The 13,130-nt window shown below is 37.1% G+C and overlaps 1 protein-coding gene across 1 annotated transcript in view; it reads right to left on the minus strand.

The window, feature by feature from the left end:
- Positions 1–13,130, minus strand: part of ADAM32 (ADAM metallopeptidase domain 32) — a 72,006-nt gene that overhangs the window by 4,920 nt on the left and 53,956 nt on the right. The window contains exons 15-17 of the mRNA XM_054565770.1: positions 9,157–9,262; positions 7,811–7,994; positions 6,444–6,527 (exon numbers count right to left, since the gene is read on the minus strand). Coding sequence (XP_054421745.1) covers positions 6,444–6,527; positions 7,811–7,994; positions 9,157–9,262 — 374 coding nt within the window. The remainder of the gene's footprint in view (positions 1–6,443; positions 6,528–7,810; positions 7,995–9,156; positions 9,263–13,130) is intronic.

Consider the following 13,130-nt stretch of genomic DNA (forward strand, 5'->3'; position numbering starts at 1 on the left):
AAGTGTAGCCATACTTATATCAGACAAAATAGATTTCAAGTTGAAAAAAGGTAGCAAGAGCCAAAGATGGACATTTTATAGTGACAAAAGGGACACTACATCAAGAAGACATAACACTTCTCACTATGTATATACCCCATCAAGGAGTACTGAAATATATAAAGCAACTACTCACAGACCTAAAGGGAGAAACTGACAAAAACACAATCATAGTAGGGGACTTAACTATCCTATTGACAGCAATAGATAGATCATCCAAACAGAAAATCAATAAAGAAGTATCAGCCTTAAATGACACATTCTACCAAATGGACATAATTGACATTTACAGAACATTTTAATCCCAGAACATCAGATTATACATTTTTCTCTAGAGCACATAAAACATTCTCAAGGATAGATCATATACTGGGACACAAAACTAGCATCAACAAATTCAAGCAGACTGAAATCATGCCAAGCATATTCTCCAACCACAATGCATTGAAATCATAAATCAACTGCAAAAAGGAAGCAAAAAAAAAAGACACATATACGTGGAGATTAAATAGAATGTTATTAAAACGTGACTGGGTCAAAGGAGAATTAAAAGGTGAAGTCAAAAGATATATACAGACTAATGAGAATGACAATATGACATAACAAAACTTTTGAGATGCAGCAACAGCAGTAATAAGAGGAAAGTTTACAGGCCTAGCAAAAAACCTAACATTACATCTTAAAGAACTAGAAAAAGAACAAAAGCAACAGAAGAAAGGAAATAATAAACTGAGAACATAATTAAATGAAACAGAGAAAAAGAAGATACAAAAATCAGTGCGACAAAGACCTGGTTCTTTGAAAAGGTTAATAAAATTGATAAACCCCTGGCTAGACTCACTAAGGAAAAAAGAGAAAAAATTCAAACGAAATAAAAAATGAATGAGGAGAAGTTACCAGACATAGCACAGAAATACTAAGGACCATACTAGAATTCTATAAAAGACTATATGCCACCAAATCAATGACCTAGAAAAAAATGGATAAGTTCCTAGAAATATATAACTTTCCTAGACTGAACTACAGAGAGCTGGAAAATCTAAATAGACTGATCAACAACGAGGAAATTGAAACAAACTTTGAAAACCCCCCAAAAAGTAAATGCCCAGAACCAGAAGGTTTCACTAGTGAATTCAAAGAAGCTCTGATACCCATCCTCTCAAACTTCTAAAAAAATTGAAGAAGAGGGAATACTTCCTAATATATTTTATGAGGCCAACATTACCCCGATATCAAAACCGGGCAAGAAGAACACACAAAAAGAAAACTACAGACCAATCTGTCTGATAAATACAAATGCAAAAATCCTAAATAAGATAAAGAATTAAAAATAACTCTATAGATAACATTATACCTAGTGGTTGAGATTAGAAGTTTTCCCACTAAGACTAGGAACAAGCCAACAAAGTCCCCTCTCACCATTCCTTTTCAAAATCATACTGGCCAACAAGAAAATAAAAGCCATGCAAATTGTGAAGGGAGAAATAAAACTGCCTTTGGAAGCAACAGCAGCATCACGGCAGCATAAGACGTCCCTCCTTATTGTGTTCCTTTTTCACCACTAAATTTGGCATCCATCCATTAATGAAAGCACTTTTGTGGAACTGTGTAATTGAGCACCATTCATCAAGGGACCCAGGAGAAGCCTTGCCCACCTGCACATCAGGAAAAGACAGACAGACCTCAGTGTAGGCTGTGGAACCAGCAGCAGTCAGTGAACAGACCTCAGCCCCTCTTGGCTGCCTTCAGGCAAAACCCGGAGAGCTCTGACTCAGGCAACAGAAAACCACGGACACAAAAGCTTTGCAGAAGTTCCACCTTTCGAAGAAGAGATTCCAGCATTCTTTTGGACTGATTTAACTGTTTGGAACACACTGGAGAGGGTAGAGTAACTTCGCTAGTGCCATCTCTCCCCAAGCACAGGGCTGAACTAGCCAGTGGTGACCTCTCCTCTAGGGGAAGGGAAAGGAGTGAGTGAGTCCTGGGCTGTATCACATAGCTGGAGAAACCTGTTTTTCTCCTGCAGCATCCAGAGTACTAAGGCAGGACCTCCAGGACTGGGGAAGTAAGATCAGAAAAGGATCAGATAAAGATATGAACAGGCATTAAAGGGACACAGTTTCTGCTGAATGTTCTCATTAGTCCAACAAGAAGCCTGCTCATGAGCTGCAGCAAAAACTAAAATCATGGATCCCCCATCACCTGACCTGTGAATACCCACCACCCCCCACATGCTAAGCCCATAATTTCCCCCCAATTTGTGGCCTGCTCCTTATGTGTACACCTGAGCTGATCAGCGAGAGCAAGCTCTGGTAGACAGGTATATCCCTCAGAGAATCAAGCCAGGGTACTAAGGAAAGGAAAACAACACAAACTTCAGCTGTAGCCACCTTCTGGAAAACAAAAAAGAGGTTTCCAGCAGCCAGCTTCTAAAAACAGGTGAAGACAGGCAAGTTTAAGTATTCTGCCACTAGACGGAGAAAGAAGAGGGGAGCAGGTATAGTCATACAAGGTTGGAGAACAATGCAAACGTAAACAAGACCAATAAAAAGTATCTCCCACCTGAAGACAACTAGTAAAGATTTAAGGTGACTACTACTTCAAATGTGAAAATAGCAATGCAAAATTCCAAAAACATGAAGAACCAAGGAAACAAGTAATCACCAAAAGATAACAATAATACTTCAGCAACCAAACTCAAAGACACAGAACTTAGTCATTTAGCTGATCAAAAGTTCAAAATGGCTGGTTTTGGGAACTTCTAATAATCTACAAGGAAACACAGAAATACAATTCAATGAAATAGGCCAATCTCATGGACAAAATGAAAATTTTAACAAAGAGATAAAAATCACAAATAAAAAGCATAAAGAAATTCTAGAAGTGAAAAATTTAATTACTGGTTTTTTAAAATGTCATAAAGAACATCCATAGCAGAATAAACCAAATAGAAGATAAAGCTGGTGATCTAGATGATAGGAGCAGGGGAGAACAAGAAAAAAATAAGTGCAAAGAAAGCATCCATAAGCTATGGGAAACCATCAAACATAGAGATATTAGAATTGGAGCACCAGAAGGAGAACAAAAAGAAAAGGGCCAGAAAGTCTATTTAAAGAAATCATAGCTAAGAACCTCCCAAGCCTGGGATGAGATGTAGAGATCCACACTCACAAAACTAATAGTCCGCCCCATTTCTCAATGCAAAATGGCCTCCTCAAAGACACAGTATAATGACACTCACAGAAATTAAAGATAAAGAGAAAATCCTAAAAATAGCAAGAGAAAAAAAAACAATTTTAATTTACAAAGCAATCCCTATAAAGGCCAGGAGAGAGTAGAATAACATATTCAAAGTGTTGAAAGAAAACAAGTCAATCAAAAATACTTTATCCAACAAACTTATCCTTCAGAAATGAAGGAGAAATAGAAACTTTCCCAGACAAACTAAAACCGAGGGAGTTCATCCCCAACAGACCTGCCTTACAAGGAATGCTGAAAGTTCTTCCATCTGAAATGAAAAGACAATAATCAGTAACATGAAAACATACAAAAATGTGACACACTGGTAAAACAAATTACACAGATTTTTAAAACTCTAAATCTGTGATGTAATTGTGAATCAACCATTTAACATTAGCATACAGGTTAAGAGAAAAGATTATTAAAAACTAATTATAGCTACTATAATTTTATAATGAATGTACAATCTGAAAAGAGGTAAATTGTGACTTAAAAAGGACTAGTAAATAGTTAGAGCTTTTGTATGAGACTGAAGTTAATCTGCAATTAGCTTAGCATGGTCTATTTTATCTATAAGATGGTTTATGTACATTCATGGTAACTGCAAAGCAAAAAGCTATAGCAGATTCACAAAAGATAAACAAAAGGAAATCAAAGTATACCACTATAGAAAACCACCAACTCACAAAGGTTGGCAGGAAGAATGAGGGAAAAGAACAAGGGAACTAAAAAACAGCCTGAAAACAATTAAAGATATGGTATTAATATGCTTTTACATGTCAACAATTACTGTAAATGCTAATGATATTAATGAACCAATCAAAACATAGAAGGGATGGATAAAAAAGTGGAACCCAACTAAATTCTTCCTTTAAGAGACTGGCTTCAGTTGTAAAAACACACAGTCTCAATATAGAGATTAAAAAATATTCCATGAAAGTAGAAACCAAAAGAAAAATGCACTAGCTATCCTTATATAAGATAAAATAGATATTAAACCTAAAATAATAACAAGACAAAAAGAAGATTATTATATAATGATAACAGGGTCAACTCCTCAAGAAGACATAACAGTCCTAATATACACACCCAATTCTGGAGCACCTAATACATTAAGCAAATACTAACAGATCTGAAGAAACTGGTAGCAACACAATAAAAGTGGAACATGTCAATATACCACTTTCAACAATGGATGGATAATCCAGACAGAAAATCACAGTAAATGTTGGATTTGAACCACACTTTAAATCAATTGGACATAGCAGATATATACAGAACATGTCATTAAATGTTGGCAGAATATACATTCTCAAGTTCATATGGAACATTACCAAGAGCAGGTCATATAATAACCCACAAAAAGAATGTCAGCAAACTTAAAAACATATCAAATGCCTATTTAGCCAAAACAATATGAAATTACAAATAAACTAGAGGAAAGCTGAAAAATTCACAAACATATAGAAATTAAACAACACACTCCAAACAACCAATGGGTCAAAGAAGGAAATAAAAAGAAAATAAAAAAAATATTTAAAACACATGAAAATGAAAACACCACCTGGCAAAAATATTGGGATGATGCAATAAGCAGTTCTTAGAAGTAATTTATAATGACAAATGCACATGTAAAGAAAATAGTTAATTTCAAATAAGCAATCTAACTTTACACCAAGTAGAACTAGAAAAAGAAAAATAAGCCCAAAGTTTGCAAAAGAAAGGCAATTACAAAGATCACAGTGAAATAAATAAGGACCAAAAAACAGCAAAGAAAAAGATCAATGAAACTAAGAGAAAGTTTTTTGTAAAGATAAACAAATTAACAAATCTTCAGCTCGACTAAGAAAAAAATAGAAAGTGATGTCACTAAGACGTCACCAACATAGGCTGTTCCCAAATTCGCTCCCTCTCAGAAGAAGAACAAACAACTACTTGCAGACAAGACACCACTGAGAGAATCCATTACAGAAAGGTGAGACTAAAACAGACCCAGGCACCACACTGACAGAGACAGACTGTGTTGCCCCTCCCCCGGACCAGCACAACAGCACACTGCGAAGTCTTCCCTGAGCCTACAGTTCCTCCAACAGGAAAAGATTGCTCAGGGTGAACTTCCAGCATTGTGAGCCACTTCCTGGGAATCCCTACTCTGATTCTGTCTCACAAGGATCATGGGAAAATTGGTGAGGCTTGCCCACTGGGGTTCTGATTTTGAGGGTTTGCAATGACCAGGATTTTGTTCAAGTTCCTACCTCAGTGCCCAAGTAGGAGTCCCAACCAGTGGCTTTGTTCGTCAGCAGAGCCGAGAGAGTGGTGCAGTAGGAGCAGGGAAGTCGACTGGGTACACGCCTGCCTGATTTGGGACCTCAAACAGCGAGCCTTGCCATTTCTGGGGCCTGGTCTGCTCCCTCACCCAGGCTGGAGAGCTCAATAATAGCCCTGTCCACCACCCCTCAGTCGAGTTCCCAGCCCTACACAACCTGAAATCCTAGCCAATTTAATTCTATTCAATGGTCTCTGTAACTATCTACAGCTACAAATTTAGTAACCCAATTCAGCTCCGTATTAACACTAGATGCAGCAGGGCCTAACTTCTGGAAAAGGTCATCAAACAGAGGTGACCACTGGTTTGACCCACCACTGTACATACCTGGGAAATGTGAGACTCACTCTCTCCACTGTGCTTGCAGTATGTGCTTTACTTGCTTTCCCTGGGCTAGGAGCTACTCAAGGATACAATCCTGAGATAGAAATGGGGAGAAGAGTCCACCTGAACTAGGTATGTGACTAAACCCAGATAAAGCCCCTGTATACTTGACTGAACACAGTTAGGGCCTCTTGATTAACGTCTAAATATCTAGCGGGCTGGTGCAGAAAACTACTTGTCTTGCAGCTGCCCAACGCAAGCCTGTAAGTTGTTGGTTAGGCCTGCTGCCTGCCAACCCAGAGTGCCCTGCCGCCTTCTTCAGCATCTCCCTGCCTCCCTCCCGTGGAGACTGGTTTCAGATTATACTCAGGAAGCTCTGGAGGAGGCTGCAACCCAACACTAGAGTACAGTAGAAACCAAATAAATGCTGAACAAATTAATGAGTGAGCCTGAAAACTGAAAAATGTCCAAGATAAATGTGATCTGGGGAAATACCGATCATGTGCTTACTTACTCCATGCCCACTGCACCTTGCTGAACAATGATGGAATTCACTCTTAAGTATCCTAGATTCTACACATTCACGATTTACACAAACCTAATGAAAACAAATTCCTAGTCAGAGAAGTTCAGCTCTTAACATTACAATCCATAATTTTATAACATAAAACCACAACCATTCAATGAAATAATTATCCATTTAAGTACTGCTTTTTCTGTACCCCACAAACTTTTATGTTGTATTTCCATTTAATGTAAAATATTTTTTCAATGTGTGGGATACATGTGTTATTCAGAATGTATTGTTTAATCTCCAAGAATTTGGAGACTTTTCAGGTAAGTCTAATGTAAACTATAAACTTTGGGTGATCATGATATGTCAATGTAGGTTCATCAATTGTAACAAAGGTACCAAGAATGTTTTATCATATAAGACTTATAGTATTATTAAAGGTTACCTGGTAAAATTTGTTTTCAAACATTATCACTGAGAAGAACTACCCATGTTATGGAAAAGACTCTATTCTTACTAAACTACCATTTGAGTAATATCAAATCATCTGTTGACTTGTTTTATTTTTTAATCATTTTGGCTCTATGACCTAAGTCTCTCTGCTGAGCCTCCAGGAACACCCTTCCTCCCAGGAGGCGCTCGTGGTCCTTGGGCAGGAGAAGGAGGCTGGCAACCCTCTGCTTGGGGATGAAAGGAGACTTTGAAGAAAATTTATTTTCTCCAGATTTATGTCAGCCTCAAACAGAATGAATTATAATAACAATACATAACAATAGCCAACCTGTATTTAACTCTTACCACATGCTGGACATTGTGCACTTTATACTGCTATCTCATTTAATCTTCTCAATAACCCCACAGAGTAAATGCTATTGTTATCCCCACTGTACATATAGACATGGTATCTCAGAATGGTCAGGCAACTAGCAGCAAACTATCAAAACATAGGAGGTGAAAATTCAATTCTATGCAACCTGATCTGACGTGTGCTCTTATCTACTGGGCCACAAAGAGACGCATATTACCCAGTAGGATTTCTTCTTTTTCTTTTCCCAAGAAGAAAAGTAAATTTCCATGCTGGAGAGTACTTAACTACAATCTATTACCAAGAGCTCTCCCCTCCTCACTCCAATCCAAAAACGCTTGATAGTTTCCTTGCTCACACCATTGAAATTCTGAAAAGGATCAGACAGTCCGACTTCCCTCTTAACATCTGGAGTCCAATTTAAGCTTATTTGTGTTCTCTTTATCTAAATATTTAAGGTTACATAGCACTACAAATGAATTTAAATTTGATACTGAAATGAAAATATGTAATAAAGAAATGAATAAAGTGAGAGTTAAAAAATAAATTTCATTTTACTTACCCTCCCTTTATCACATTCAGAGCCATTCTTGACCACCATTGGGTCTGTGGTTGAGCCATGAATACTATAGTCTAGAGTTATACATACAACATTTCGTACATAAGCATAAAGCACAGCAACATTATCTTTATGGAAAGGAGTTCGAGTAGGGTAAGTACAAATCAATCTTCCACATATAAGATTCCTGAAAACATAATAAAATTATATATATGATTATTACACATTAGGCATTAATTGGAAATGCTTCAGATTTGCTTTCTTTGACAAAAAAATAAGAATAAATGGTTCATCATTTATGGCAGTGTATCTAGGGAAATGTAGTGTAGATAAAACTAACATTTAAAATAAAAAGTAAAAAAGAATAAGGTCATTGATACAAGATTATCTTTCAACGCTACTAATTGGCTTTTATTCACTGTGAAGATTTATATAGTTATTGTCAAATAATCAATTCACTCAAGCATTTTATATGGATATAAAAGTAAACAAATTGTGATCTCTACCTTCAAGACCTCTATAGTCTCATACTAAATGCGATGTTTTATTGAGTGGTACACTTGAAACATGTATGATTTTGTGAACCAGTGTCACCCTAATAAATTCAACTTAAAAAGTATAATTGCTTTAAAAAGTGCTACAAAGGAAATAAATTCTTACAGGGCTTTCAGATGAGGACATTCTAACTTAGCAGTCAGGGAAAACTTGAAACAGAACACTCCATATGAATTAAAACTTACAAATAGTAGGATTTCAACAGTCAGAATAAGGCATTTCTAAACAAGAGTTACAGCATAAGCAAATCAAGGAACCATAAAATACATATTATGTTTACTTGTCTACAAATCCCGTGAATATGAGGACCATGCATGATTTGCTAACTCATATCTAGCCCAGTGTCCAGCACATACTAAATCTTAATAAATGTTAAAATAAATTCATGACCAATATATCAAAGAGCTGGCCTTTCAGATGCCAGGAAAAATAAACTCCATTTTATAGATAGATACTGGGCAGTCTTCAGCTTGGGCAAGCAATCAAATGAATGGGGACAGTATTTTTTTAAAGAATGAGCAGGTTAAGAACGAAAAGGTGCAAACGACATTATTAGTTTCAATCATGTATTGGGTTTAGGAGACTAATGGTCATCTACATATGTTTAAAAATTAGATGTAAGTTTAAGCCTGTAGCACAAGAAAGATGTCAGCGTTACAGATTTTGACTTGAAATTCACTCCCATACATATGTAGTACTTGGAACCACTAGAATAAATGACACAAATGAAGAAAAACTTAAGATAGAATCTTACAGAACATAAGAAAAGTATCTTTAATATTTGCAGAGCCTACCTCCAGGGACAGAAACGATATTGGCCTCTCTCCTTACCGCAGTTCCCAAACCTATCAATTTGAGATTGTATTTCTTCATAGCAGGCAAATGGAGCATTTGATGAACCTGTCAGTTTAAAATATGTTTGGGTTAAAACTCCCTTTCTTTTTCATCTTCTTCATTTCTTTTCCTTTTTCTCTATTATTATCTAATTCAAAATTTTCCTGATGATGTTGTAGAAAAAGAGAAAGAGAAGGCAATGATCGTGGTTATTCCCCTTTTTGCTTCATTTTCTGTTATTGTCATCACAAAAGCTATGAGACAAGTTACAGAAGTTTAAGCCATGAGAGTGGGCTCTGCGAAAGAAGGCAATAGAAAGAAACACAAGAAAATTATACTTGTTCTCCAGGATTCCAAGTAGGAACTCATTAAAAAGCCAGGTCTATAATATAATCTCATGGAAGAAACATTGTATCCTCAAGAAGTCTAAAATAAAAGGACCAAAATTGCCAACCTATATATTCAACTGTGTTTTCCTTCATTACTATATTAGTTTTATTATCACTTTGCAGAAGAATACTAAAATCTTGGCAACTTACAACACCCATTTATAATGTCACAGTTTCTGGAAGTGAGAAGTCCGACAAGGCACAAGTGGTTTCTCTACTTGGGGTCTATCATCATGTATTGTTGTTGCTGTTGCTGCTGTTGTTGCTTTGTTTTTGTTTCTTTATCATAGCACTTACCAGTAAGAGAAATGATTATGTTTATTTCTTTATTCCCTATTTTTTATTATTTATTATCTGAACCCCTATAACACCACTAATGCGAATGATTACACTTATTTACTAAATTTGTATTGTTTATTGCCTGAATTCTTCAGTGGAATATAACCTCCATAACAATAGGAGCCATTTATTTTGTCCTGCCCTTCACTGGGCTTCCACTGCTAGAAGAGTACCTTACCCAACTGAGTTGCTAAATATATTCAATAAATTTTTAAAAATCAACATCTTGGGTAACCATATTTGATGATCTGTCTTCCTTATGAGGTTTGACATCCAAAATCAGGTCCTGCAATATAATTTGAGGCAATAGAGAACTTTGGAGATTGACATTTGAAAACAAACTCCTTAGTGATCTCTTCCAAGTTATGTTTCTAATGTCACCTATTTCATTAAAGTTTGTTTCATGGTCCCTTAAATATTCTTTATTGAACGAGGCAATGTTTTTCAAATAAATATTTTTCAAATAAATCTTAGATAAAACCAATTTAAATTTCCTACAAAAGAATTATGAGAGTAGCAATCTTTTCCTCATGGTTCCTAAAACAGTCTTAGGAGATTATTTAAGATAAGTTTGCACAAAATCACTTATAGAATCTGGAACTCCTTGAGGTATGTAATTCGTTTCTATCTTCAATGAACTAGAGATTACTACTATAACATTTGCTAAAATGACAGTAGAATAACCACATTCTAGTAATTCCAGAAAACCCATCAAAAATTATGAGAAGAAGAAGAGACAGATTAAATAGAATATCACTTATTATGTTGGGCTTCAAGGAAGAAATACAGGTAAAGTTTATCCCTTTTTCTCTGGTTTTCATTTATGCTTACACTGCAGCTTCACTTGTCTAGCTCACTGAGGCCCATCTTTTTCCACAGAGTCAAAAACATAGCTGCTAAAAACTCCAGAGCTTTTAGAGGGAAAATTCTCATCTTAAACTGTCCAGAATTCCCAGAGAAGACTCAGAGCCTCCCCAACTCCCTTAGTACGAGCAAGATGCTCACCTCAAGAACTACCAGCTCTAGCAAGGTTGGAGAATACTGCAATTGGAGTGGTTTAAATACCACAGTCAATCGAATATGGAAATATAAGACCACACTCTACTAATAGGATATTTCCCACAGTAACCATACGGATATGGGCCGGCCCCTAGAAAGTGGTAATAAGAAGAAAATCCTGTCTGGGACCTCTACAGATAAAGATAAATCTAGCAGTGTATGGGGAAATTTTGATCTCTGCCTTCTCTATAGAACCTGTGGTACTCCAGGCTAACATGACTATGACAAAGGGTATGCTGCTACCACGGTCTCAACTTCGGCAATGCTGAGGTAATGAGAGGGGAAAGATAACACCTGAACTGGCAGTTGTCCCGCAATATCTACTCCTTTCTTCCCTTTAGTAATAGCACTTTCTTGTTATCAGCAGGACACACAAGACAGCCAAGCTAAGGAAGGCATTTCTCAGACTCCCTCACAAAGAGATATGGTTATGTGACTAGGTTCTGGCCAGTGGAATATGACCAGAAATTATATGCAAAACACCAAGTTAATGGCATTAAGTGAAAGCTGGTTACACTTTCATGTCCTACTTCCATTCCATGGGCTGGCATGAAGATTTCGTGCTGGGAAACTGCCTTCTATCAGACGCAAGGGATGGTCAAGCAAAACCAACCACCACAGGTTCTTCAAAATGTCATAAAGCAAGGCTGCTGAATCATCTTTGGCAACTTGCCTACCTCTGGAATATTATATGAGAGAGATAACACTTCTTTTTTGAATCACTGTATTTTTAGGTATTTGTGTAATAATACTTTATTCTCTAACTAATAGAGCTGTCACTGTGGTAAACCAAAACACTTTATGAATGGGTGTCCCATACAAACTATAGAATACAAGATACTACAGTTCACTAGTAACAGGGAGATCAGATTGATACATGTAAAGCTCCAAACTGAGGCAGAGTATTCAGAGGACCAATAGGCACTCAGGAAGCCACTCCCATCTACATTATCTACAGTTTAGGCATTTGGAAAGTTTGGAAAACTGAGTTCAGCAGGATCTGCTGTTAACATAGGCAACTTTTACAGACACTTGAGAAGCAATCCATTACCATTCATGAGATCTAACACACTAAGCTCATTGAACAACCACTTTGAATACTTGCAGTTTCCATTACATAATTCCTGAAACTTCTTATTAATCTTTGGTGTCACTTTTATGAAATTCTACAATAGCACCATTTCTTTGCATTCTAAGACATGTCATTTTTACCTCAAATGCACGAGTACTATCTTCAGATAGCCATAGTTCCTATCTCTCCTGTTCCTATCACCAACAAATCACAGCTCCTATTATAGTTCCTATCTCACCAACAAATGTACCAACTACAGAGAAACTTTCTAGGGGTGAAAGACATACTCTATACCGGAATATAAAATGTATGATAGATTTTGAGTCTGAGAGTTTGGGGCCAAATATTAATTCAATGAATTGACTCATTCATAATACTAACATTTAGAAAATAATTTATGGTATGGAATTTTTGAGGCCTGATCTCCCTTGGTAAGATTATCCTGCACATTTTTTCAAGACATGGACTAGGAATTTCTACTAAACCTAGAACGTACATTTACTTCTCTTCCATTTAAAAAATTCTATTAAGGAAAAGTGAGATCAACAGATGGCAGAATACAGGATAACAGCCTTCATCCTCCCCTCCACCACCACCAAAAATCATTACAGAGAGATCCACAGACGAAAAGAATCCTGGGAGAACTCGAGGGCACAGTGAGGAACCTATGGCAACACAGTGGAGCAAAACAAGGAGAATAAACTGGACAGAAAGGATAACTGGGGATCAACTTAGTGCTGGTGAGTAGAGACAGCTAGGAACAAAGGATAAGTGCTATCGCTATGAGCCACGCAGCAGATGCCACCACAGTCCCCAGTGGCCTGCTCTGCAGAGGACACGTGCAGACTTTGCCAATGAGGACCTCAACAGTCCCTGCGACAGCCATGGACTTCCCACAGCTTTCATAGGGGAAGACCCCATAGTGTCTGCTGGAGCACATCCCAGCAGCCAGCTCCAAAGAAGACACTAGCAGCTTTTGCCATTGAGGTAACCATCACAAGCCCCTCCCAGATAAGGAGACACTGATGCTCCACACCCAGAAAGGGCTGTTGTTATGTTGCCTCAGGACCAGGGC

The sequence above is a fragment of the Pteronotus mesoamericanus genome, unplaced genomic scaffold (assembly GCF_021234165.1).
Source record: "Pteronotus mesoamericanus isolate MK-2021 breed Mesoamerican mustached bat unplaced genomic scaffold, CSHL_Meso_final contig_169, whole genome shotgun sequence".
NCBI lineage: Eukaryota > Metazoa > Chordata > Mammalia > Chiroptera > Mormoopidae > Pteronotus > Pteronotus mesoamericanus.